We start from the raw sequence: 26,387 nt of genomic DNA on the forward strand, positions 1-26,387 counted from the left end.
GTAACCAGGAAGTGGCAAAGTCTAGACTCTAACACAGGGACATTTCTAAATGAGGCACACTGGGTTCCATTTTTGTTTCTCATTAAATTTTTTAAAACTGTGGAAAATGTACACAACATAATATTTAGCATCTTGATGATTTTTAAGCATATGGATCAGTATTGTTAAGTATATTCATATTATTGTACAACCAATTTCTAGAACTCTTTTCATCCTGTAGTCAGTTCAGTTCAGTTCAGTCACACAGTTGTGTCTGACTGTGTGTCTGACTCTTTGCAACCCCATGAATCGAAGCACTCCAGGCCTCCCTGTCCATCACCAACTCCCAGAGTTCACCCAAAGTCATGTGCATTGAGTCCGTGATGCCATCCAGCCATCTCATCCTCTGTCATCCCCTTCTCCTCCTGCCCCCAATCCCTCCCAGCATCAGGGTCTTTTCCAGTGAGTCAAATCTTCACATGAGGTTGCCAAAGTATTGGAGTTTCAGCTTCAGCATCAGTCCTTCCAATGAACACCCAGGACTGATCTCCTTTAGGATGGACTGGTTGGATTTCCTTGCAGTCCAAGGGACTCTCAAGAGTCTTCTCCAACACCACCATTTAAAAGCATCAATTCTTTGGTGCTCAGCTTTCTTCACAGTCCAACTCTCACATCCATAACATGACCACTGGAAAAACGATAGCCTTGACTAGACGGTATACTAGTGTGTTATTAAAACACTAACTCTCCACTTCCCTTGCCCCAAGCCCTTGGAAACCACGAGGCAAGTTTGTTTCTCTTTGAATTTGACTGCTCTGAGGACTTCATGTAAGTTCAGTTCAGTTCAGTCACTCAGTCGTGTCTGATTCTTTGTGACCCCATGAATCACAGCATGCCAGGCCTCCCTGTCGATCACAGACTCCCAGAGTTTACCCAAACTCATGTCCATCGAGTCGGTGATGTCATTCAACCATCTCATCCTCTGTTGTCCGCTTCTCCTCCTGCCCTCAATCTTTTCCAGCATCAGGGTCTTTTCAAATGAGTCAGCTCTTCATATCAGGTGACCAAAGTATTGGAATTTCAGCTTCAGCATCAGTCCTTCCAATGAACACCCAGGACTGATCCCCTTTAGGATGGACTGGTTGGATCTCCTTGCAGTCCAAGGGACTCTCAAGAGTCTTCTCCAACACCACAGTTCAAAACCATCAATTCTTTGGTGCTCAGGTTTCTTTATACTCCAACTCTCACATCCATACATGACTACTGGAAAAAACCATAGCCTTTGCTAGATGGACCTTTGTTTTCAAAGTAATGTCTCTGCTTTCTAATATGCTATCTAGGTTGGTCATAACTTTCCTTCCAAGGAGTAAGTGTCTTTTAATTTCATGGCTGCAATCACAATCCACAGTGATTTTGGAGCCCCACCCCCCCGAAAAAAACTCAGCCACTATCTCCACTGTTTCCCCATCTATTTGCCATGAAGTGATGGGACCAGATACCATGATCTTTTTTTTTTTTTATGATCTTTTTTTTTTTAATTTTACTTTTAAACTTTACATAATTGTATTAGTTTTGCCAAATATCAAAATGAATCCGCCACAGGTATACATGTGTTCCCCATCCTGAACCCTCCTCCCTCCTCCCTTCCCAAGCTCAACATTCACATCTTAGTTTTCTGAATGTTGAGCTTTAAGCCAACTTTTTCACTCTCCACTTTCACTTTCATCAAGAGGCTTTTTAGTTCCTCTTCACTTTCTGCCATAAGGGTGGTGTCATCTGCATATCTGAGGTTATTGATATTTCTCCCACCAATCTTGATTCCAGCTTGTGCTTCCTCCAGCCCAGCATTTCTCATGATGTACTCTCAATATAGGTTAAATAAGCAGGGTGACAATATACGGCCTTGAGGTACTCCTTTTCCTATTTGGAGCCAGTCTGTTGTTCCATGTCCAGTTCTAACTGTTGCTTCCTGACCTGCATACAGGTTTCTCAAGAGGCAGGTCAGGTGGTGTGGTATCCCCATCTCTTTCAGAATTTTCCACAGTTTGTTGTGATCCACACAGTCAAAGGCTTTAACATAGTCAATAAAGGAGAAATAGATGTTTTTCTGGAACTCTCTTGATCTTTCAATGATCCAGCAGATGTTGGCAATTTCGTCTCTGGTTCCTCTGCCTTTTCTAAAACCAGCTTGAACATCTGGAAGTTCATGGTTCACGTATTGCTTAAGCCTGGCTTGGAGAATTTTGAGCATTACTTTACTAGCATGTGATGTAAATCAAGTCATAAAATATTTGCCTTTGTGATGCACCATTTTACAGTCACACCATCACTGTGCAGGGTTCTAGTTTCTCCACATCCTTGCCAACACTATTTCTTCTTCTTTTTTTCTCATGGTAGTCTTCCTAATATATGTGAGCTGGAATCTCATTGTTGTTTTCTTTTGCATTTCCCTTATGGTTAGTCATTTTAAGCATACTTTGCTCTTCAAGCAGAATTTTAAAGAGGGTCTTTGTGGGCTTCCCTTGTTGCTCAGATGATGAAAAATATTGTCGGTAATACAGGAGAACCTGATTCAAGCTCTGGGTCAGAAAGATCCCCTGAAGAAGGGAATGGTTCCCCACTCCAGTATTCTTGCCTGGAGAATTCCATGGACAGACCATGGGGTTGCAGAATGGGCACAACTGAGTGACTAACACTTTCATTTTGGGGGCAGGATGTCATCATCTGGTTAAGTCCTGGTGCTAATTCCCTGAGAATTTTCTATAGGGGACAAGTGTGGAGTAAATCACCCAACGTGTTTGAAGCCTGTTTAGTGCTAAATCTCACAGATAGTATACTGTTGTTTTGGAAAGTAACTGAGACCTAGATATGTGGTGGAGATGCTGAATTGGAGTGGAGACGTGAAGCAAAGGATAGCTGAGGCCCTGGGTGCTCAGCACCACTGCTGGGATGAGAGTCCAGTTTTCTGACTCCTGGACCAGGGTTTTTTCAGGGTGCCAAGGTACCCAGATTAGCAAAATCTGAAGTTCAGTCTATCTTATTGCTTCTTTAATGAGTCATGGATAGTCATACATTCAACAAATAGTTCTTGAGCATCTGTACACATGTCGTCCTAGGAATAACAGGATAAAAGAACTGTAATTTCTCACATTCAGTCACTCAGTCCTCTCCAACTCTGCGACCCCATGGACCAGCACACCAGGCTTCCTTGTCCTTTACTCTCTCCCGGAGTTTGCTGAAACTCATGTCCATTGAGTCAGTGATGTTATCTAACCATCTTACTTTTTGCTCTCCTCTTCTCTTTTGCCTTCAATCTTTCCCAGCATCCAGGTCTTTTCCAATCAGCTTGGCCAAAGTATTGGCGCTTCAGCGTCAGGCCTTCCAATGAATATTCAGGGTTGATTTCCTTTAGGACTGACTGGTTTGATCTCTATCCATAGATTATTATGGCCTAGTCTTGGAAATTTCCTACCTTGGCAAAAATCAGTAAAATGTTGTTTACCTATGGGCTGTTTCTGCATATTAACTATTATCATTTAAATAATGCATAATTGATCTGAATAGGTTTTTTTGGTGGGATCATCTGTAAAGTTCTGTTTTTTCCCTTTATAATAAATAGTTGCAGAGAGATAAGTTGAGATTATGTAAATATCATCTTCCACTTGAAACTTTCACACACTGTTTTTAATTTCCATTGATGATTTTCTGACTTGATTGTTCCATTTTTTTTAATTGTTAAACATTTTTATTGTGTATACTTATAACTTTACAGGACATGCAGGATAAAAAAGTGTAAAATATCAGTAAGCATTTAAAATTTCAGCAGTCTTTTGGACCAACACTTGATTTGCACAAAGGACTAAGCATCTATATAGAACAGACATGCCTTGGGATACATAGTTTACAGATTGACTCACAAAACAATTCCCCAAGTGATTTCCTCATAGAAAGATTTTTAAAAAAATCTTTGCACTTAAAAATTATTCAGTATAGTACATTTTCAGTTATGTGCACAGTTTAAAAGTAATTGATTACTCCTTTAATGTTTGTTTGCAAGAGTTTTCCTTTCTCTCCCATTTATGTAGCAGTACTGATTCATTGATTCTTTCATTATTTACTGGGTTAGGGTTCATAGCCATTTATTTTTTTTTTTGATGCTCAGAGTATCCCAGATTTGTCTAGCAAGAGCCATTCAAGCTTCTCTGTCCTTCTACACATCCTCATGATTCCTTGAGTGCTTCCTTATTTTATAAAACAAGATGTCCCAGACCCATCTTGACTTTCTCTGCCTGTTGGTCTTGGCCTGTAGACAGTGAGGCCTTTGCCAGGATTTCCTGGGGCTCTGCTCACCAGGGCTCATACTAGTTATGAGCAGCCCCCACAGAAATTCTCCTTTTACAGTCAATGTTGTGGCTGGACCAGCCCTTGTGGTTCTTAGGATTGTGAGACACATCTCAGAAACAACCATCAGGGAACTTTGAAATGCCAAGGTGTATCACTCACATGCCCTGGAGGGTACAAGGCACCCCTGGGGTGACACAGCGAGGTCCTGAGTAGAGAGAGAGAGAAAGCTCATGAGCAAGCTTGGACTTGGGGTTCTGCCTTTTTGAGGTTGAGGGTGGGTTGTCTAGGATTTTAAAGTTTCACTCTTTATTGGTGAATTTAAAAAATAAGAGAGGGAATTAAAGTGCAGGAAGGAAAAAGCAAACAGTCAGTGAGATGGTCTGTTATCAGGTCAACCAGAGCTTTCTAAAAGCGGGAACTTCACGGGTGGGGTGGCCTGGCTCTTTACCTCCTTGTGTAGCTGTTACGTTGTGTAGCTGTTCACTGGAGATGGATGTCTTTGACATGGATGTCTTCAAAGCTTAATGTCAGGCACTTATATTACAATAATAAAAATGAACTATCAGGTGCTGACACACACTGCCCCAACCTTGGAACCAGCCATTTCTTCAGCTGGTTCCTTTTAGGGAAGAAGGTATTAAAAAGCCAAGGTCTGGGTGAAGGGGGCCAAAGGGCACAAACTTCCAGTTATAAAATAAGTCAGTTATGGGGATGTAATGTGCACTCTGGTGACTATAATTAATCCTACTGTATTGAATATTTGAAAGCTGGTAAGAGAATAGACCTTAAAAACTTCTTCCCACAAGAAAAAAATTGTAATTGTGTATGTTAAACAAAACCCCAAGATTGGGGGGCTAGAATGCTCTTTGCTAACAGTGTGTCATTGCTTCTGGGGCCTCTCAGCATACAGTTAGGGAGTGTGTATGTGTGTGTGTATGTCTATGTGTGAGTGTGTAAACACATATCTAGTTATTCCCCCTTATTTCTATATATTTAAAATACAGTTGTTGTTTTTTTTATTTTTTTTAACAAGGCTCATCACTGTAGGATTCTAATTAGAGCTGTATAATTTAGATATATGTCACTGTCCTTTTAATTTTTAACAGGTGGCTAAACCCCTTGTTTAAAATTGGTTATGAACGGAAATTAAAACAAGATGATTTGTACTCAGTGCTTCCAGAAGATCGCTCCCAGAGCCTCGGAGAAGAGCTACAAGGGTGAGCACAGACAGCAGGGAGAAGGAGAGGGACAGTGAGAATTTCCATGTGGGGCTAAGGGTTTGGAGGAGGCTTTGCTTCCTCTGGGTTTTCCTGAGCCTCCTCCCCTGACACTGCACACTACCCCCCTCAGGCTGACCCCGGGCTTAGCCCAGTTTGGAGGCTGGGGGAGCCTGTGTTTCCTGTGCATCTGTGAACGTGGAGGGAGCCTGCAGCCATGGCCCTGGAGGCTGAGCTCTGTCCCTGGAGGTGGGGTCCCTGGAGGAGTGTGTCTGCCCTCCTGAGCTGCTCATGACCTGTGAGTCCAGTCCAAAGTTTGGCAGGAACTTGTTTCCTGAGACTAAAACTTTTACCTCAAGGCCTGTTTCTCTGGTGCTTCAGGGTCTGCACCGCTCATCTTTCAGGAGCCCTGCAAGCAGTTAGCCAGCATCTATGGGGCAGCCAGAGAGCACCCTGTAGTGAAGGGTCATCTCCCACTCCGCCCCTCCCTTGTTTTCCCTTTGGTGAACATGCTGCTCTTCACTGTGCTTTGTTTCTCATTGCAGGTACTGGGATCAGGAAGTGAAGAGATCTGAGAAAGATGCACGGGAGCCTTCTTTAACAAAAGCGATCATAAAGTGTTACTGGAAATCCTATGTAGTTTGGGGAATTTTTACATTTCTTGAGGTGAAAACTTTTTCATACAGTGCATTGCTTTTCAGGGTATGTGGGTCAGTACTGAGATGGACATATATGGAGAGAGGTCAGTGGCTTAAGGTCTGAGGCTAAATCTTGTCTAGGAAACATGATATAACTCAGTGGTTGCATGTATCTTTTTTTAAAAAAATATTTATTTTGACTGCACTGGGTCTTTGTTGCTGTGTGCAGGATTTCTCTAGTTGCGGTGAGCGGGGTCTGCTCTCTAGTTGTGGTGTGTGGGCTTCTCATTCCAGTGGCTTGTCTTCTTGCAGAGCACAGGCTCTAGGGCATACAGGCTTCAGTAGTTGTGGCAGACAGGCTTTGTTGCCCCATGGCATGTGGAATCTTCCAGGACCAAGGATTGAGCTTGTATCCCCTGCATTAGCACATGAATTCTGAACCACTTAACCACCATAACATCTTTTGAAAAAACCCAAATGAGTTTGTTGGCCTATTGAATATTTTTCCTTTTAACATAGTGTGATGGAAGGATGACACTAAAAAAGAAAAGATATTTTATACCATATTAGTATATTATTGGTGCTCAGTAAATGATATAAATGCTAAAATTAATCCTTTACTAGAAGAATATCCTACAACCTCAAGGAATATATACTTCCTGGTTTGGAGGAAATAAACTTGGACCAGAGCCCCAGTAATGTAAGGTATTTTACAGGTGCTCAGCAAATAATTGTTAACTTACCCAGGTCATATCTGATAAATGCTTTCCTAAGAAAGGATCGTTGCTTCTCCCCTTCCTGTGGAACAGAACCTGGGCTCAGCATCTGGGCTGAACCTGCCAGAGCTCCCAGGGGCACCCCCTTCCCTGGGCTGCCCGCCCTGCCCTATAGGCCAGGTCACTCAGGCCAGAGCCCCCATGGGGAGGAGCTCCAGCTTCACCATGAATCATGGAGGATCTGTGCACCAACTGTGCTGGTTTCCATCCTGGCTGTCGGGGTGGTTTGTTGGTTGAAGGGGCATCCTGGTATCTTGGCTTTGGCAGAGGGTGGAGAAAGGGATGTGCAGGGAAAACCAGAGACAGAAAGCTGTGAGGTTAGTGACCTCTGTGACCCCAAAGATCCTGGGTCAAGATCCCCCAGAGAACAGTTCACCTGGGGACACAGTGCCGTCAGCCCCCCTGTTCGGGCTGAGCCTGCTGGAGGTCTGCTGCAGAACCCCCTGGGTGGCCCGTGCTCTCTGTGGCCCCTTAGTGCTGCCTTAGGGACATGGGCAGGCTGTAAGTGTGTGAGGGCAGGAGGGATGGAAGATGCAGTTGCTGAGAAAGGGGTGTTTTAGGTGGAGAAGGTGTGAGCTGTCATCAGTCCATCGTGTTGGGGGTGAGGTGATGGGCCAGGTGGTTTACAGGTGGGCAGCGTGGCTCTTGTTTAAAGGCTGTGTTGTACTGAAGGGCACTACAGGCAGTGGGCAGCTGGGCAGGTGAAGTCCACCCACACAACTGGAAAGACAGAGAATCTGTCATCTCCCAGGTGACTGGGTGGTCCTGGGAGATGGAGTTCTCATTGATGACAAAGGTATGTTGACCATTGTGCCAGAGGGTGGAAACAGGTGTGTGGGGCAGAGTGCCACCTTAAAGAGGGCTCTGACCATGTAGATACCTCAGTGTCTTGAGAAGGGCAGGATGGAGTGTTTATTTCTAAGTTATCCAGCCCCAGGAATACTTCCTGCTGGGAATCCAGGAAGGCCAGGCCTGGGGCTGCATAAGGTGCAACTGGTAGAGCTCTGGGCCCTCCTTCAGGAGACTGGTTGTTGGGTGGTCATGGCAGAGAAGTGGGGAGTTGAGGAACTGGTAAATGTGAGGGTTCATCCTCTGTAGTACTAGAAGTTCTGTTACCAGTAACAAGGTAACTACATAACTACATACTCAGTAGTTATGGTGGTGTCCACAGCAGTACTATTAGTTTAGTAAGCGGGGCTTCCCTGGTAGCTCAGTGGTAAATAATCCACCTGCCAATGCAGGATATGAGGGTTCATTCCCTGAGTTGGGAAGATTCCCTGGAGGAAATGATAACCCACTCCAGTATTCTTGCCTGAGAAATCCCATGGACAGAGGAGCCTGGTAGGTTGCAGACCGTGGGGTCACAAAGAGTGGAACGTGACTTAGCAACTGAAAACATGCACACACAACAACAGGAAGTACTTAAAAAAAGTTATGTATTAGGAATTGCTATGAGCACTTTATGTGCAGTATCACTTTTATTCCTTTGGCTGACAACGAAGTTGTAGGTTTCATATTACCCCATTTTAGAAGAAAGGACACTGAGTCCAAGTATTTACACAGTGTGCCTCCGATCACACAACACATAAAGGACAGTGAGGTTCCATCTTGGGCTCTCTGACTGATGAGGCTGACCATCTCAATGACTGAGAGCTTGTCCAGGGTAGGAAGGCTCGTCTTGAGAGCTTTGTCTTCAGGGTCTCAGACACATGCATCCTGGACTTGGCCAAAGGATAATAAATAGGATGCTAAGAACTTCCTGCAGCAGGAAGTCAGATGGGATCATAAATGAGGGTAGCCATTTATCATCATAAATGAGGGCCATAAATATGGCCACCCAGGTGGCCATATCCCCTAGGTGCTGGAAGTGGTTAGGGTGTTAACAGTGGCAGCAACATCATGCTGCCTTCAGATGGACCAGGAGCCCTTCAGGCATCACCTCCCCCTCATTACCATCCCTATGTGATTTTTTTTCTAGCTGCACTGAATCTTCATTGCTGCACTCAGGCTTTCTCTGGTTGCAGCAAGTGAGGGATACTGTAGTTACAGTGCTCGGGCTTCTCATTATAGCGGCTTCTCTAATTGTGGAGCACAGACTGTAGGATTCGCAGGCTCAGTAATTGTGGTGCATGGGCTAAGTGCCATGTGGGATCTTCCTGGACCAGGGATTGAACCCGTGTCTACTGCATTGGCAGGTGGATTCTTAACCACCAGGCCACATGGGAAGCCCATGACATTACTCCTTAATGAGACTGATCGCTCAACTGGCTTATTAAATACTGTCTCTCAGCAGAAAATTCCAGAAACTTAGGTGGTAATGACCCGCCTTTATTTTGTACTCATTCTTGGTACATTTGTTGTATCTATCAGTATTCTCTGTGGTAGGGGACATTACTCTTATTTCTCCTGTAATTACAATGATATTGGGCTCAAATGGAGAGCTAACTAACAGGCAACACTGATTCCCAAAGAGAATAATATGTTTCAGGAAAGGTTGGGATGGCAGGTGTTAGTGCTGGCTTCTGGTGGAGAGCCCCAGATTTGCAGGCTGCAGCACTGGACTGCCCTCGGCCATGCCTGGGCTGACATTCTTGCTTCTCTGTGTGAGCCTACAAATTTCTCTTTCAGTGAAGTCTATAAAAAGTCTGTTTTACATTTTACAGTATGAGGGGCTCTTCCATAAACTCTTAGAGCTTCTAGGGGTGAATGATGGGGCTTGCTGGAAATGTAAAGCCTTTGTGTTCATGTGAATTGATCCTCCTACTCTGATCTGATCATCCTACTCATACTTCTTCAGCTAAATGGTGATCTGTTATTTCTCGGTAGTAAATGAAGCCTTCTGTGACCTTGTGAAAGGTGAGACAGTTGGTACAGCCTGTGAAGGTATATGTAGAACAAAGGAGTGTTGGAGTTTAATGTTACATTCGTTTGAGGAATGGGGCCACCTTTCTGTAAATATCCTGATCAGGCACTAGGTGGCTGAACAGAAAATGCTGTTAGTTTTGTTTCATGTCTGATGTTTTGGATTCTCTTTCGCTTCCCCTTGCATGTGGGCTCCTCAACTTCAGCCAAACAGAAGAGAGCTATCAAAGCAAGCTTGTTGGCTGTTCACCCTGTCTGTTAATAAGGAGGGATTGCCTAAAAGGAAAAGCTTGTTTCAAAGGTCCTGAAAGATTTCCAAACTTTTGTCATTGTGTCTTTTTTTGTGGAGGAAATGATGTTTAGGGCCAAGGTGTTCACTTTTGGTGACTTGGATTTGTGTTGAGTGTTTGGTTTTCCTTGAGGGGGAAAAGGGGACCTTCAGGGGGTGACTAGAGGGAGGAAGTAAGTTGTGGGGTGGAGTGGCCATTTGGCAGAGTGAGCAAATGTTGTTTTTTGCTTTTAGTTTTGGGGAAGAAAATTGATTTCTTGAAGTCTTACTCAGGAGGTAAGCTTCAATGTCCCCCAGTTCGCTAATTTAGGATTTTAATTTTTGCCTTGGGGAAGAGATGATTGGTAACATTTCTTCCAAACCAGTACTTTCAATATGTGGCTGATGACAAACCATGGAAGACATCATTTTTTAGATTGACTTCTACCATGTTTAATTTTTTACTCTAAGGAACATCCTAGCTTCTAGGGGGCAGAGATGTTAACACAGTATCATCCTGAGGCTGAGAGCCTGGGAACCTCCCAGACTGGTTTCTTTGTGTTACTCCAACAGAGGGTGGGCTCCATTCTCTTCATCTACAGACATGTGCAGTTCAGGGTGGGAAAGAGTGGATATGTTTGTGCTGGTGTCTCTGTTCATAAAGATCCTTAAAGCAGAAGATGGTAAGAGCATGTCCCACGTATAGGAGCCACTTTGACTTTCTGCTGGGTTGAGACATTGAGCGTACGAGGGACAGGGGAAGCCTGGGATCAGGGCTTGTGTTCATATGGAAGCAGAATTCTTGGCCGCCTTCTGCCACCTTTATCCTTATTCATCTTAAGGCTCACTTGGTATTTTGTCAAATGTGTTCTAAAGTACTGGTTGTAATATTTATTGAGCTTCCAGAGTGTATTCAGCACAATCGGAGAAGGCAATGGCACCCCATTCCAATACTCTTGCCTGGAAAATCCCATGGACGGAGGAGCCTGGTAGGCTGCAGTCCATGGGGTCGCGAAGAGTCGGACATGACTGAGCAACTTCACTTCACAATGTACTAAAGCTTTATTGTCTTGCAATACAGAGTTTGGGCTTAAGGTTAAAACTGTTGTCTGCTTGTCTTCTAGAAGATAGTAGATCTGCATTTTTTTTTTTTTTTTTAGATTAGCCGTGGATGTAGCATTATGTCAAAATACCTTTTTAACATGCTAATAATAAAAGTAAAGCTTGAATTAAAAAAAAAATGCATGGCTTGCATTTCTAATTAAAGCTTTTTTCTTTCAGGAAGGCACCAGAGTAGTTCAGCCCATATTTTTGGGGAAATTAGTTAGTTTGGGGAAACATAATTAGTTATGTTGAAAACTCTAATTCTGTCACCTTGCATGAAGCCTACAGCTACGCGGCAGGGCTGAGCGCCTGCGTGCTCCTGTGGGCCGTTCTGCACCACTTATACTTCTATCACATGCAGCGTGTGGGGATGAGGCTGAGAGTAGCCGTGTGCCATATGATCTACCGCAAGGTGAGTGTCACTCGGTACCACGGTGTGTACCTCCCCTGAAGGATCAGGAACATTTGTGGAAAGTTCTCTGTAAATTACACATTTTGTGACTAGAAATACTTACACATTACTAGAGAAATGTGCTAGGGCTTTGGCAGGTGGCTAAGTGGTAAAGAACCCGCCTGCCAATGCAGGAGACACAGGTTTGATCCCTGGGTCAGGAAGATACCCTGGAGAAGGAAATGGTTACCCACTCCAGTTTTCTTGCCTGGAGAATCCCATGGAGCCTGGGAGGCTGCAGTCCGTGGAGCCACAAAGAGTTGGACACAACTTAGTGACTGAATAGCAACAGAGAATCTTGCTATTTGCCTCATCAAGTTTGTTGTCATCTCAGCAAACTTTTGCCAATATATAATGGAAAGCTTTCTATTTAGATTGAGTCAGGGCTGCCTTTGATGACTTCCAGCCACAGGCTGTGGCATAATCCCTGGTTCTGGGAGAAACCAGGCTGGGTGATAGAAATGGAGTGGCCACTAAGCTCATAGTCGTAGTTTGTCTACGCTGTGGATTCCAGGCTGGAGCACGTCTCCAGGAGCGCTCTAAGGTTGCAAATCTGCTACTTCCTAAAATGGCCCATTCAGCATTTTAGTGCTCTTTTCAGATGAACTTTGATCTTGTGGGAGGGATCATATGTAAAATGGTGTGTAATTTATTAACATTTCCACAGTTTTGGTAAAATTACTTTTGGCTTTTGATCATTGACTTTTTAAAATTGTGGCAAAATACACACAATATAGGGCTTCCCTGGTGGTTCAGATGGTAAGGAATCTGCCTGCAATACGGGAGACCCAGGTTCGATCTCTGGGTCGGGAAGATGCCCTGGAGAAAGGAATGGCAACCCATTCCAATATTCTTGCCTGGAGAATACCATGGACAGAGGAGCCTAGAGGGCTATACTGTCCATGGGGTCACAAAGAGTTGGACATGAATGAGTGACTAACACTTCACTTCATACATAATATAACATTTACCATTTTTAACTTTTTCTTTTAAACCTCTTTCCATCTGAGCCTTTTTTAAAGGGCATCTCATTACTTTATTATTACGTTTTTAATTTTTTTTAATTGAAGGATAGTTGCTTTACAGTATTGTGTTGGTTTCTGCCATACATCAACATGCGTCAGCCATTAGTTCATTAAGTGCATTCACATTGTGCAGCTATCACTGCTGTTCTTAGCCACAACTTCCCTCCCATCAGCCATCACTGTTCTACTTCTCTCTTTGAATTTGACTACTCTAGGTGCTTCGTGTAAGTGGAATCATACAGTGTTTGTCATTTTGTGTCTGGCTTATGTCATGTAGTGCAATGCCTTCAGGGTTCATTGATGTTGGAGTAGCTGTCAGAATTTAGTTCTTCTTTAAGGCTGAATAATATTCCATTATAAATCATTTTTGTATAATATTCCATTGTTGAATAATATTCCATAATACTCCATTGTTGAATAATATTCCATTATACAACATTGTGTATATCTATTCATCTGTCAGTGGACATTTGGGTTCTTTCCACCTTTTGGCTGTCGTGAACATTGCTGCCATGAACACAGATGTGCAAAAAGTTTGTGTATTCAGTTCTTTTAGTACATCCCCAGAAGTGGAATTGCTGTACTATATGCTGAGCTTATGTTTAATTTTTTGAGGAACTGCTATATTCTCTTCCATCATAGCTACATCATTTTACATTCACACTCGATTGATTTTTCTGTTTACCTCAAGGACTATATGAGAAGCTTTTACGAACCATGACATTTTGTTTGGGTCAGTGGCTCCAGTTGGTGGTCTGTTGAAGCAGCTTGTGGTGTCTCTTCAGGTTCTTTAGCTCTCTAGGGCATTTTTCAGAACTTTTTACCAAATAAAGGGATTGGGCAACTCAGGCTGTGTTTTTTGTAAAGTCAGCAGATTGGCATTAAGAACACAGGTTCCTCACAGGAATAGTGCTTTGAATGCTATATTTCATATTTTACTCACTTCTGAATGAAGAAACTAAGCCCAAAGTGTTTAAATGACATCATCCACAGAATTAATGATTGATTCCAGATTTATGGTCCAAGTCTCTTATTTTATTTCCTTAATGCAGCCTCTCCACTCTCACTTAATTTGCCTCAAATTTACTTTAGTTGGTTCGTAAGTCTAAACCTCTAGAGAAGGAAAGTCTAAACCTATACCCTTTAACCTTCGGGCAGGGCCAAGTTCACTGAGAAGCAGGGTGGAGGATTTTGCTTGTACCTCATACTCCTCCCTTTGCTGTCCTTGTGGGTGGGGCTGCTGCCACATTGAGGACACGAAGGATGAATGAATGTCCGTCCCTAGAGCCCTGCTGTCAGGGATCATCTTGCTTGTCCTGATACCATGGAAAACCCCAGAAAAACACTTTATTCTATGTTCTAAGAGTGATTTGGTATAACCGTAGGAATCCAGTTCTCTGTTTCTCTCTCTCATTTCAGGCACTTCACCTGAGTAGTTCTGCCATGGGGAAGACCACCACAGGCCAGATAGTCAACCTGCTGTCCAATGATGTGAACAGGTTTGATCAGGTAAGCTGCCCCTAAGGGATCCTCTTCCAGTTCCTGTCCTTCTCACTGGGTTCAGCTTAGTGAGATGCCAGGTGCCAGGGTTTGGTGTCAGCCAGGGTTCGGTTGAGGAACCTAGACAAGGGTTCTTTTTATTCAATGCTTATTTCTTCTGTGTGCAAATTACATATAATAATGTATGTTGCCCTGTAGATGAGGGTTTTGTTTTTCTAATACTAGATAGGCAGTAGTGTTCTTGCCTGGCTTAGTTAGTGTCAGGGGTCCTCCTGGAGTGGCCCTTCTTGGCACGTGGTGTGCATGTTGCTGGACTGTCTTCCTCCTCCTCTGGATGATGAAGGCCTGGAAGGCAGGGATTGTTCTTTCCCCTGAGGCCTGTTCAGTGCCTGCTGCATAGGGAGCCTGTGAAGAATATGTCAAGTGGGTGGTCCCCAGCCAGAAACAACTGACTCTCTGCTATCCCGCCATACATTTTTCCCCACTTATGCAATGAATAGATCACATGACCCAGGGTGTTATTGCTATTGGTCAAACATCTATATTGCACTAGACACTTCTCTTTCAGTTATTCATTCATCAAACGTGAAGTAAGGCCAGTACTCAATTTCAGGGATGAATGCAATTTAGTTTTTCCCTGGAGAAGTCACAGGCTGTCAGGAAGGTAAGTATACAAGTTATTACTGGGAAGTGTGGTAGGTAACATAATATAAGCTTTTCTTGGGTGCTGGAGTGAGATGGGGACTGAATGTTGAGGCAGAGAGAGTTTGGGGACGCCCTGAGCTCATATGTGATGTAGACAAAAATCAACATTTTCTTTCAAGGTTGCTGGTCTGGTTCTCCCTGGATGTCCCTAAGGCTGGCCCTGTGCTGCCCCAGAACAGCATCATCTGGGGTAGATGCTTGAGTTTCTGCTTCAGCAGGTTTAAAACCCACTGAGATCATTCCCATTTAGGTTCCTGTCTATTCTTTTAAAGCATAGTATTTCTATAATGGGTCCTTACTGGTTTTGTTTTTATACCATCCTAAGAAGGCTTTGTCTTTCTCTTTTAAGGTAATTATGTTCCTGCACTATCTTTGGCTGGGGCCACTGCAGGCTATTGCAGTGACCGCCCTGCTCTGGATGGAAATAGGAATACCATGTCTTGCCAGGATGGCGGTTCTCATTATTCTTCTGCTAGTGCAAAGCTGCTTCGGAAATTTGTTTTCATCACTTCGGTAAGAGAAACACTGGTTTTAAAAAATGGGTAAAAAAAAAAAAATAGGTAACATGTACTTGGCAACTTCCACTGTCTGCTAGATGCTTTTATTCAAAAACACAAAAGGCTTCTCTTCTCTCTTCTTTGGCTGTAGACCCCTGGAGAAGGAAATGGCAAACCAGTCCAGTATTCTTGCCTGGGAAATCCCATGGACAGACGAATCTGGGGGACTGTAGTCCATGGGGTCACAGAGAGTCGGATATGATTTAGTAACTGAACACATACATACACCCTTCAGACTTAGCCAGTGGAGGCTCCAGCCTTAAGCTGAAGGCTGATCTTGAAGTGGATATGGTGATGGCATTCACTGACTCCTCCTGGCATTGTATCTGAATAAGCAGAGTGTCCTTAAGCAGAATTTACCCATGTCTAAGTTATTTAAATGTTATTAAAAGTAATCATAATTGTACAGGCCCACTCCTGGTGTTGGTGATGGACAGGGAGGCCTGGAATGCCGCGATTCATAGGGTCGCAAAGAGTCGGACATGACTGAGCGACTGAACTGAACTGAAGTTATTTAAATGTTGTTAAAAATAATCATAATTGTACAGGCCCATTTCTAGCCTAGCGGCATTTATGTTTATTATGCTTGTGTTAGAGCCATGTTTATGTTGTGTTTTATTTCAATGTTTCCATTAAGTTATAGACATCCCAAGGGCAAGGTTGACCTTAATTATGTCTTTATAAAACCCCAGAGTCCCAGCAGTGTATGTGACAGAAAAGAGACTGGTGATGATCAGATAAAGCTGAAGCAGGTCCCAGAGGGTTGGAGATGTGTCATTGTCCAGGTTGTCAGGTGATGGAGGTGTTGTGCTGTTTGAAGTTTTTTTCTTGAGTTTTTTCTTCTTCTTCTTCTTCTTTTCTTTTTTTTTTGGTGACCATGTGTGGTATTTTTCTCTACTTGGAAGTTCTTTCCTTTCTTTGCTGTGGAGAGATGTTCCTTATCCTTCCAGGCCTTATTCCACTGCTACCAGCAATTTTTATTCCTATTTTTATTACAACACAAACACTGTCTTCCTGTTATATGCTTTTCTGCCTTCCCTACCTAACTGTGACCTCTTTGAGCAGATGGTTTGTATCCAAATCATTTCAGGTCTTCCTTAGCTGATGCTGCAAGTTATCCAAGTTAATTCTTTAATTGGACTGAATGGTTGGCTTCCTAATGGAAATCTTTCTCCATTTGTACTTTGAGTAGGGCCCGCCTATGTTGTCAGCACAAAAGATCTGTGGGGACTTCTTTGATCTTTGGTTTCTGCCTGTGGCCCCTGCTGCTGCTGATAATAAGGAAATTTGGGCTGTGGTTACTAAGGCTCATCTTTCACATCTGTTCCCTCAGGAGTAAGACCGCAGCGCTCACAGACAACAGGATCAGGACCATAAGCGAAGTTATAACTGGCATCAAAACAATTAAAATGAATGCTTGGGAAAAGTCATTTATAGACCTTATTTCCAGATTGAGAGGGTAAGTTTTTTTTTTTCTTTTTTAATATGTATATATATTACACTGTATGTTTGTAGTTTTTTATTTCCTATTTTTACTGATTGGTTTAGAAGTCTTATCTAGTTTTCACATTAAAGTGAATTTAAATACTACTCACTTCATCCCCTCACACTTGGCAGGAACATTGGAGATGTCATTTTAACTTGCTCTTCCATCTACTGTCTTCTTAAAGGAAAAAATATATATGTTTCTTACTTATACAGAAATGAAATTCTAAATATTTCTTAAGCATTGATTGTAAAATATTAGTGTTTGAGATGACAGTATTTAAACTAAAATTGCAATATATGTTGATATAGCATAAATGGGGAATTGATAGAGATTGAGTGTACCTGTATCAGGCCAAATGTTATAAACCAGTATTACTCATTGTAAACTGACCCCTGAAAAGACTGTTCTTTTGTCTTTGCTTTATGTTTGTAGACTTTTAAAAAATATTTCATTTAAATATCTGATGAGTGTTTATACTCCAGCACAGGGTGCTTAGAATTCTCTGGCTGCTCCCTGTCACCTCTCACTTTGCACCCTTGTGGTCGCCCCTCCCTCTGCTGGGAATCTACTCTCATCTTCCTTCTTCTCTAGCCTCTGCTGAGTGACTGACTCCAGCTCATCTCAGGGTCCACATGTGTGTGGCTTATCCTGTCACTGCTGTTCAGGGTTACATGCTTCTGCTCTGTGCTCCTGTTGGGGCTGTGCTGGCTGCCTCTGTCTAGTGTCTTACAATTTGGGGGCTTACTCTTTTTTTTTTTTTTTTAATGTACACACACATCACACCACATCATTTTATTTATTTCTTTTTTCATTAATTGTGGCTGTGCTGGGTCTTCATTGCTGTGTGCAAGCCTTCTCTAGTTGTGGCAAGCAGACTCTTCATTGTGGGGTGTGGACTTCTAACTGAGGTGGCCTCTCTCGTTGCAGAGCACAGGCTCTAGGCACGCAGGCTTCAGTAGTTGCAGCATGTGGGCTCTAGAGCTTGGGCTCAGTAGTTGTGGTGCATGGGCTTAGTTGCTCTGCAGCATGTGTAACTATCTGGACCAGGGATTGAACCCATGTCCTCCTCATTGGCAGGCAGATTCTTATCCACTGTACCACGAGGGAAGTACAGGGGTTTATTATTCTCCCCAACCTCCCCCAATCTAATGAGCTCCTGGGAAAGGATGGGCTTTGCCTTTCTGTCATCAGTGAGGAGCCAGGCATAGGACTTTTGGTTATGAATGCTTGTTGAATGAATGTTCAAACACAGTCTGATTGACCCAAAATGTTTAAACGTGCAACATTAAGCCTCCATTTAATTGGAAGAGTGAAGTGGTGATGAGGTATGCGGTCCTTGGATCGGGGCAGAGCCCCGGATGTGCACTGTGTAGTGTCTCCATGATGTGAGAGGTTGTTTATCTTAATCTGTGTCCACTCCCTAGAAAGGGGCCACTCACCTAGGGCACTTGAATTAATGCCTTGGATGTCAATGATTGTTTTGAAATCTGTTTTAAAACTCTTATTTCTAGGGAGGAAATTTCCAAGATTCTGAAAAGTTCCTACCTTAGAGGAATGAATTTGGCATCATTTTTTGCTGCAAGCAAAATCATGATTTACGTTACCTTCATCACCAATGAGCTCCTTGACAACCTGATCACAGCCAGCCAAGTGTTTGTGGTGGTGACGCTGTTCGAGGCTCTGCGGTTCTCGAGCTCCCTCTACTTCCCCATGGCCGTCGAGAAGGTGTCAGAGGCTGTCGTCAGCATCCGAAGAATCAAGGTTTGGGGACAAATAACTTTTTAAAGTTGTAGGTGGATTTTACGTAAAATACCTTTTATTTGGTGTGATGGTATTCCTGTAAGTGAGATTTAACTCTCAGTGCCAAACCTGGCAGCCATTCAAAACTGTCTTACACACTCTTATCTCTTCTTAGGTAGTGCATACATGCTCAGTCACTCAGTTGTGTCTGACTCGTTGCAAACCTTTGGACTGTAGCCCACCAGGCTTCTCCATCCATGGAATTTTTTAGGCAAGGTAGAGTGCATTACAAATATCCTAAAATCCTTACTCATTTATGGGTAGCAGTAGCAGTGGCATTTGCATTTTGATTTGCAGTGATGACTGCAGTGTGATTAAATGTCTAAAAGCAGAAGAAGGAAGCATATTGCAACTGGAATTACTAGGTAACAACTATGTTGAGTCCTGAGGTGCGTAGGCTTTCCTCTCTGGCCTGGGGAGTGGGGGAAGAACTTGCTGGGAGCTCCCTGCTCCTCAGACAGGAAGAGTGGCCTCAGATTCACTTAGCTCTCTGTCTTTAGCCTCATTTTTAACCACTGTTATGGTATCTCTTTCATGCCTTCTGGCATGTGAGATATCTCCTGAATGTGGTCTCCATCATCTAGTCTCACTCTGAAGACCTTCAAAGGCTCTTTGTTTCTTGTAGAATCAAAATGTTAAACCCTAAGCTCCACTGGCTGCTCCATCACTTTCTGTGCTCTGATGGGGGAGGGGGAGTGGGGACATTGCCTGTGACCTGCCACACTCACCCCCACTCTGGAGTCTTGACTCACTCTGTTGGGACCCCTGGGTTCCTTCTCTTCTGTTCTTGATTTAAGCAAATGCTGCTGAGCCTCCCACAGCCCCATGACCCTCTTGCAGCACTTCCATTTACGCTGATCCAAGACTTCTGTTTATGTACACGGCCAGTCCCGCACCACCCAGCCTAGTATCAAGTGGGGTTAAGCTGACTCCCCAGGAGTGTTCTGAGCCCCACGACGGCAAACTGTGTCTGCTGGTTCTTTAGTGTAGTGCCCCGTCCATGCTGGACACATCATGGGCATTCTGGATTGACTGAAACAAGAGTTACAGGAAATGGCTGGGATGTGACACAGAGGCCCAGGGTGATTCAACCTGTACTGCTGCTTCTGCTAAGTCGCTTCAGTCGTGTCTGACTCTGTGCGACACCATAGACGGCAGCCCACAAGGCTCCTCTGTCCCTGGGATTCTCCAGGCAATAATACTGGAGTGGGTTGCCATTTCCTTCTCCAATGCAGGAAAGTGAAAAGTGAAAGTGAAGTCGCTCAGTTGTGCCCGACTCTTAGCGACCCCATGGACTGGAGCCTACCAGGCTTCTCTGTCCATGGGATTTTCCAGGCAAGAGTACTGGAGTGGGGTGCCATTGCCTTCTCTGCCAACCTGTACTAGAAGCTGCAGAAATGCTGAAGGAGGGAGCAGGTTAGAGTTAGGCATTCCTGCAACATCAGGTCTTGGGGAAGGGTATCAACCCAGGGGAGCTGAATCTTATCCAGAGTGGGAATAGGTCTGAATCCTCCCCTTGTTCTGTGTGTCCGTTTGTGTATCTGAAACCAGCATGAGTGGACTTGGTGGACCTGCTCTTGGAAGAGAGGAGCTGTGCCCTGCACAGCCTGGTGTTCATGCAGACTCTGCTGGCCTGGCTCCTCAGCTGGGCTCTTGGGGCTTGGAGGTAATTAGAAACAGTCAGTCTTACTCAGTTAACAAAGTTAGTCCAATTGTCTTCTTGGCCATCATGAAATAATAAAAAAGATCAATACCATGAGGCTTTATGGTAAAATGCATTTCTAGTCTGAAGGTGGTTTTGAGACAGAATTCCCTCATCTTTGGAGTTGGTCAGTCTTTTTCCTCTGAAGACCTTTGACTAATTGGATGAGGCCCATCCACATTATGAAGACTAATCTATTTTATTCAGAGTCTCTTGGATTTAGATGTTTGTCTCACCTGAAAAATATATTCACTGTAATGCATGTTTAATTAAACAAGTGTATGGGGACTGCAGTTCAGTTAAGTTGAGATAAAATTAGCCATCACACCCACTTGATTCCCCATCTCTTCCTTACAGCTCCCGAATATGACTTTGTCCTCATTAGGCCATGTGTTTATGGATTTCTTTGCTTCCCTGAACTCCAGACTTATCTAAAGGGCAGATACAATTTCTCATTCATCTTCATAGTCCTCCCAAATAGCAAGTACTCAGGAAATGTGCAACTGAAGGGATCTTCCAGCTCCATCATGTCTGGGCTTCTGCAGATGCCTAACCAGTAAGCATGGTTGTAGTGGGGAGAGTGATTACTTTGATTCTTTGGTGAATTATGTGATGCACCAAAGAATGTGGCATAAAAGGGATCCTACAGAAGGTTTTCAAGGAATTGTGCTCAAATATTTAGGTATGATTTTTGATTCTTTTTCCACCAAAATGCAGCTGAACTATCTGAGGCTTGAAATTTCTTCCTGTGTGGATATGTGCAGTAATATTAAAATCACGACCTGGGAAAAACTTTGAATTTTCTGGGGCTGATTTTGTCAAGCTCCTTTGTGTCCTGATGAAGGAAGCACCTTTGATTTGGTCATAAAACCTAAAATTTCCCTTGTGTACACAAAGTGTCTGTCAGGAAGGTGGTCTAGAAATTTAGAGATCTTTCTTCAGTAGCTGTTATCAGTAAAGGTGGGACAAATGGCTGAGAATAATAGTGGTGATAAGGGTTAATGTTAGCATGGGAAATTGATTCCTGGTGGGTTGAATTAATTGGTGTAAGATTTCCCTTTTAGATATTAGATGCTTCTGCATCATATATAGTTTTGACAACCCTTTAAAAATCTAGTTCTCTAGTTCATCAGAATTACCTGGAATGCTTATTAAACCTACATCATTACACCTTGGAGTTTCTGATTAATTAGAGGTATTGGCTAGGGCCCAAGATATTTATATCTTTAGTCAATGATCCTGTGTACCTAAAAATAAAGCATATTTTGGTAACATTATCTTGGTTACAGAAAAAAAAGCAAACAAAACCAAAATGTACTTTAGCAAATATAGAAGATGATAGGATCTTGTTAAGACTAAAATCAGTTGATTTAAAAAAAAAAGTTTCTTGTTTTGTGCTAGACTTTTCAGGGTGAAATTTGAATTTATTTCTTCAGTCACTTTTTCTAAAGAATAACTGAGTGCCTGCCTGAAGCCTGGCACAGGCTAGATGCATATGTAACAATCATTGGGAAGGAAATGCAGAGAAGTCCTTCTCTGGACTATATGTTTCCATATGAAACATATGGAATATATGTTTCATCAAGTGGGGGGTTAATAAAGAATCAAATAGTGAAACTCACTGTGGATGTGTTTGTGTGTCATTAGTCCTTAGAAGGAAAAGTCCAAGGTGCCATGGGGTGCTTTGGCAGAGTTACTGTTATAGTCTTAGAGCTCATGATTCCTGGGAAGGCTGAGGAAGTTACCTGGAGAATTCTGTGTGTGGGGGTGGGGTAGGTGGGGTAGCTGATGCTTCACATTTTCCTGGGGATAGTGATGTGACACAGGCTTTTAGTGCACAGGAAGGGGATCCATGCATTTGAGGAACCAAATATGTCTGAGGCTGCAGAATAGAGAGTGAGAGGCTTGAGCAGGGGACTGTTAGGCCTCCCTGGTTGCTCAGCTGATAAAGAATCTGCCTGCAATGTAGGAGACCCCGGTTCAATTCCTAGGTTGAAAAGATCTGCTGGAGAAGGGATAGACTACCCACTTCAATATTCTGGGTTTCCCTGGTGGCCCAGCTGGTAAAGAATCTCCCTGCAATGTGGGATACCTGGGTTCCACCCCTGGGTTGGAGAAGGGAATGGCTACCTACTCCAGTATTCTGGCCTGGAGAAGTCCATGGACTGGATCATCCATGGGGCTGCAAAGAGTCAGACATGGCTGAGTGACTTTGACTTTATACAGGACTCTACAGGTAACATCAAAGTTTTTCTTATCTCAAAGCTCACTGTGGCTGAAGCCTGGGAAACAGGTCAGGGAAGTGGGATGGGGATCCAGAGCAGAAACAGGGAAATACATCAAGAGCTTAGTGCTGTGCATGGCCCAGGAAAAGGATGATATGCTTTAGCTTAGGGTGAAATGGCCTTGGCTAGATTTGAGAGCCACTCAAGGCACATCTTGAGTTGGGTATGAGAGGAGGGAGAGGTGAATCCTGGGCTGCTTTTGGTTTTCAGGCTGCAAAACCACCTGGATGCACTAAAATAAGGAATACTATAAGATAACCAAATTTGGCGAGGAGAAAAGTATGAACTTGGTTTTGAATTCTGAGAGGCTGTGAAGTACCTCAGTGTTTTCGGTTTTATTCTAAGACCCACCTGACTGACCAGCCATTGGCCTTCTGTCCTGTTATCTAATAAGTAACAGGCAATGATCAGATATTCATTTTCTTCCTTTCCTTGCCTCCCACTTAGATTGTGATAATGCCCAACTAGAAGGTGAAAAAGGCAGCAGGGGTGGGATAAAAGGTCAGCTGAATTTACTGACCAGGTGGTCAGAACTTGGCCAGATTTGACCACAGATGGGCTGGAGACGTGGTGGGAACATCGAGTTTAGAACACACTGTGGTGTTGAGCCCTGCTGCCCCACTGCCTCCTGCAGCCTGGGACTCAGTAGACTAGATAGTTCCTCATCCAGGATTTCTGCTCAGGTCATGTCTGAGAGCCCTAGGAAGGAAACCCACCACCCCTGCCCACCTTGGAGAGGGTACGATGGTTCATACCCATGGGCAGACCTACACATGAGCTTCATAGTTTCTTGTTTTTTTATTTATATATGCTTTTCAATTTCCTTTTTCATATAAAGAATTTGAGGATTTATTGTGATCTTATAGGCTCAAGAAGTCCCTCTGTTTTTCTCTTAATAAGGAAAGGGAGTGAAAGTCTTGGCATTGAATGAATCCAATAGGATTGTAAATATCTTGTCTTAACTTTGAAGCACTGAAAGTCTTCAGTGACTTTTACATCCAGTGAAATGTGTCTAAAATTATATTGTTCACAGAGCAGATTTTCCATTATGCTACTGGGAAGTCAGTCATTTTGGCTGTAGTTCTGGTATTGATACTTTCCCACGTGACCAGTTCTGGATCTGCACATCATGGGTCTAACGGTTATTTAATTTCAGCTTTTTCATTACCTTTAGTCCTGGAGAAAAATCCAGCCAGCACTTCTGCACCTTTACAAGCTGGTCATGTGCTGAGTGGAGTCTCATTTAACCCCTGGAAGACTGTGATGCATTTCTCTGCTGCTGCTGCTAAGTCATTTCAGTCGTGTCCAGCTCTGTGCGACCCCAGAGATGGCAGCCCACCAGGCTCCCCCGTCCCTGGGATTCTTTAGGCAAGAACACTGGAGGTGGTTTCCATTTCCTTCTCCAATGCATGAAAGTGAAAAGTGAAAGTGAAGTTGCTCTGTTGTGTCCGACTCTTAGCAACCTCATGGACTGCAGCCCACCAGGCTCCTCCATCCATGAATTTTCCAGGAAAAGTACTGGAATGAGGTGCCTTTGCCTTCTCAGTGTCTTTCCCTACTCTGTCCTATTATTTGTGGACAAGTTTTCAATAGATTTAATTCTTCACTTAGGACACGCTTATTCTTTACATTCTTTTTTTTTTTTTTTTGAAAGTGGGAAATTTCTATTCTACTGTGTACATACTGAATATTGTTTTTTTGTCATGGTAGCATGCTTAAGCTAAAATTGGAATTTTTGTCAAGACAAAATGTATATACACGTGTAATCTTTGGTTTCTGTGTTAGCTCAGACTGTGTAAGGTTATAGCCATACAGTCAATGGTTGGACTGATTTGAACCAGCCCTACAGTCTGTTCTTTGTCTTACCCATGATGGGTCAACCCGTGCAAAGCTTGGTCTCAGTTGGAGTTGGGACTGTGTAAGTGTGTGAATGACATTGTGTCGCCCCTCTTCGTGACTTATTATCCCTCTGGGGATTCAAAAGTAGGGAGGGTGATACCAGCCTGGAATGTCCTGAGCTTGTTCCCAGGAGGATTAGCATTTGAGATGGACTGGAGGGCTGGGTGGGTCAGCACTCAGGGTGTCCAGACAGAGGCCACCTGGAGAGTGTGGACTTAGGTGCTGACAGGTCACTGGAGGGTGTTAAGTGTGGTGGACAATTTCGGAGGTGTGTAAGGAGATGAGGAGGGAGTGGTGTTGGGGTCAGTTTTATGGGGTTGGGGAGGGCTGGTGAAGGAACCAGAAAAAAGAAAAGTTGTATTAGTATTTGCAATGATTAATAGTGAGTGAGATTCTGAAATTATATTGTTTCAAGAGGAAAGAAGTGGAAGGGGATAAACAGTGGCAGAACAGGTAAGAACTGTATCTGGCTGATGATGGGAGAGGTGGTGTGGAGAGAGGACTCAGGCTGTGGTGGTTGAGAGTCTGCAGAGAAGTCCTCAGACCACTGTCCATGAGTTCTGCTTCCTGCTGGACAGAGGCTCGGGGTGGGTAAGAGTAGCTGTGCCCAGTGTTCAGATTCTAAGTGAGCCTGGATGAGAGGGGGAGGAAATGAGTAGATCGTGTCTCCCACCAGCTGGTCTTTGAGAGAAATGTAAGGATCCAATCTAACTTTTCCTGCATAGAAGCAGGTTTTCATATTCAGTTTTTCCAGCATTTCCAGAATTTACAACTTGTTCTTTTGCAGTAGAAGATTTCAATCACATTTGTTACTTTGGGACATGATATTCTGAAGTCAAATGCTTCAAGGGTATTTATGATTTGTAGGATAGTAGGGTATTTATGATTTGTAGGGTAGTAGGTTACTATTTCAGGAGAAGGCAATGGCACCCCACTCCAGTATTCTTGCCTGGAAAATCCCATGGATGGAGGAGCCTGGAAGGCTGCAGTCCATGGGGTCGCTGAGGGTCCAACACGACTGAGTGACTTCACTTTCACTTTCATGCATTGGAGAAGGAAATGGCAACCCACTCCAGTGTTCTTGCCTGGAGAATCTCAGGGATGGGGAGCCTGGTGGGCTGCTGTCTATGGGGTCACATAGAGTCAGACACAACTGAAGTGACTTAGCAGCAGCAGCAGCAGGTTACTATTTCAGAGAAGGCAATGGCACCCCACTCCAGTACTCTTGCCTGGAAAATCCCATGGATGGAGGAGTGTGGTGGGCTGCCATCTATGGGGTCACACAGAGTCGGACACAACTGAAGTGACTTAGCAGCAGCAGCAGAAGCAGGTTACTATTTGGGGCTTCCCTGGTAGCTCAGCCAATAAAGAATCTCCCTGCAGTGCAGGAGACCCCAGTTTGATTCCTGGGTCAGGAAGATCCCCTGGAGAAAGGATAAGCCATCCAATCCAGTATTCTTGCCTGGAGAATCCCCATGGACAGAGAAGCCTGGTGGGCTACAGTCCATGGGGTCCCAAAGAGTAGGACACCACTGAGCAACTAAGCACACAGTTTACTATTTATGTGTTGTCTTCTTCCTCAAAATCCTAAAATGCTTATTTCAGTTTCCCCCTGTGTTGATTAGGACTCGGTTTGCCTATGAGTCCTGGAATTACCTATGTTAAAGCTGCTTACACAGTTTGTTTTTCTCTCATATAAGTGTCCTTTAATGCTGTGTTTTGGTTTCCTGAGGCTGCCATAACCAAGTACCACAAACAGGTGCTTAAAACCCCAGAAATTGATTGT

General features: G+C 43.6%; 1 protein-coding gene across 1 annotated transcript in view; it reads left to right on the forward strand.

Annotated features, from left to right (window-relative positions):
- Positions 1–26,387, forward strand: part of LOC129624243 (ATP-binding cassette sub-family C member 4-like) — a 180,888-nt gene that overhangs the window by 6,314 nt on the left and 148,187 nt on the right. Inside the window, 8 exon segments of the mRNA XM_055541904.1 lie at positions 5,430–5,540; positions 6,086–6,206; positions 11,366–11,410; positions 11,412–11,600; positions 14,084–14,173; positions 15,219–15,382; positions 16,760–16,885; positions 18,427–18,676. Of these exon segments, the coding sequence (XP_055397879.1) occupies positions 5,430–5,540; positions 6,086–6,206; positions 11,366–11,410; positions 11,412–11,600; positions 14,084–14,173; positions 15,219–15,382; positions 16,760–16,885; positions 18,427–18,676 (1,096 nt within the window).

The sequence above is a fragment of the Bubalus kerabau genome, chromosome 12 (assembly GCF_029407905.1).
Source record: "Bubalus kerabau isolate K-KA32 ecotype Philippines breed swamp buffalo chromosome 12, PCC_UOA_SB_1v2, whole genome shotgun sequence".
Lineage (NCBI taxonomy): Eukaryota > Metazoa > Chordata > Mammalia > Artiodactyla > Bovidae > Bubalus > Bubalus kerabau.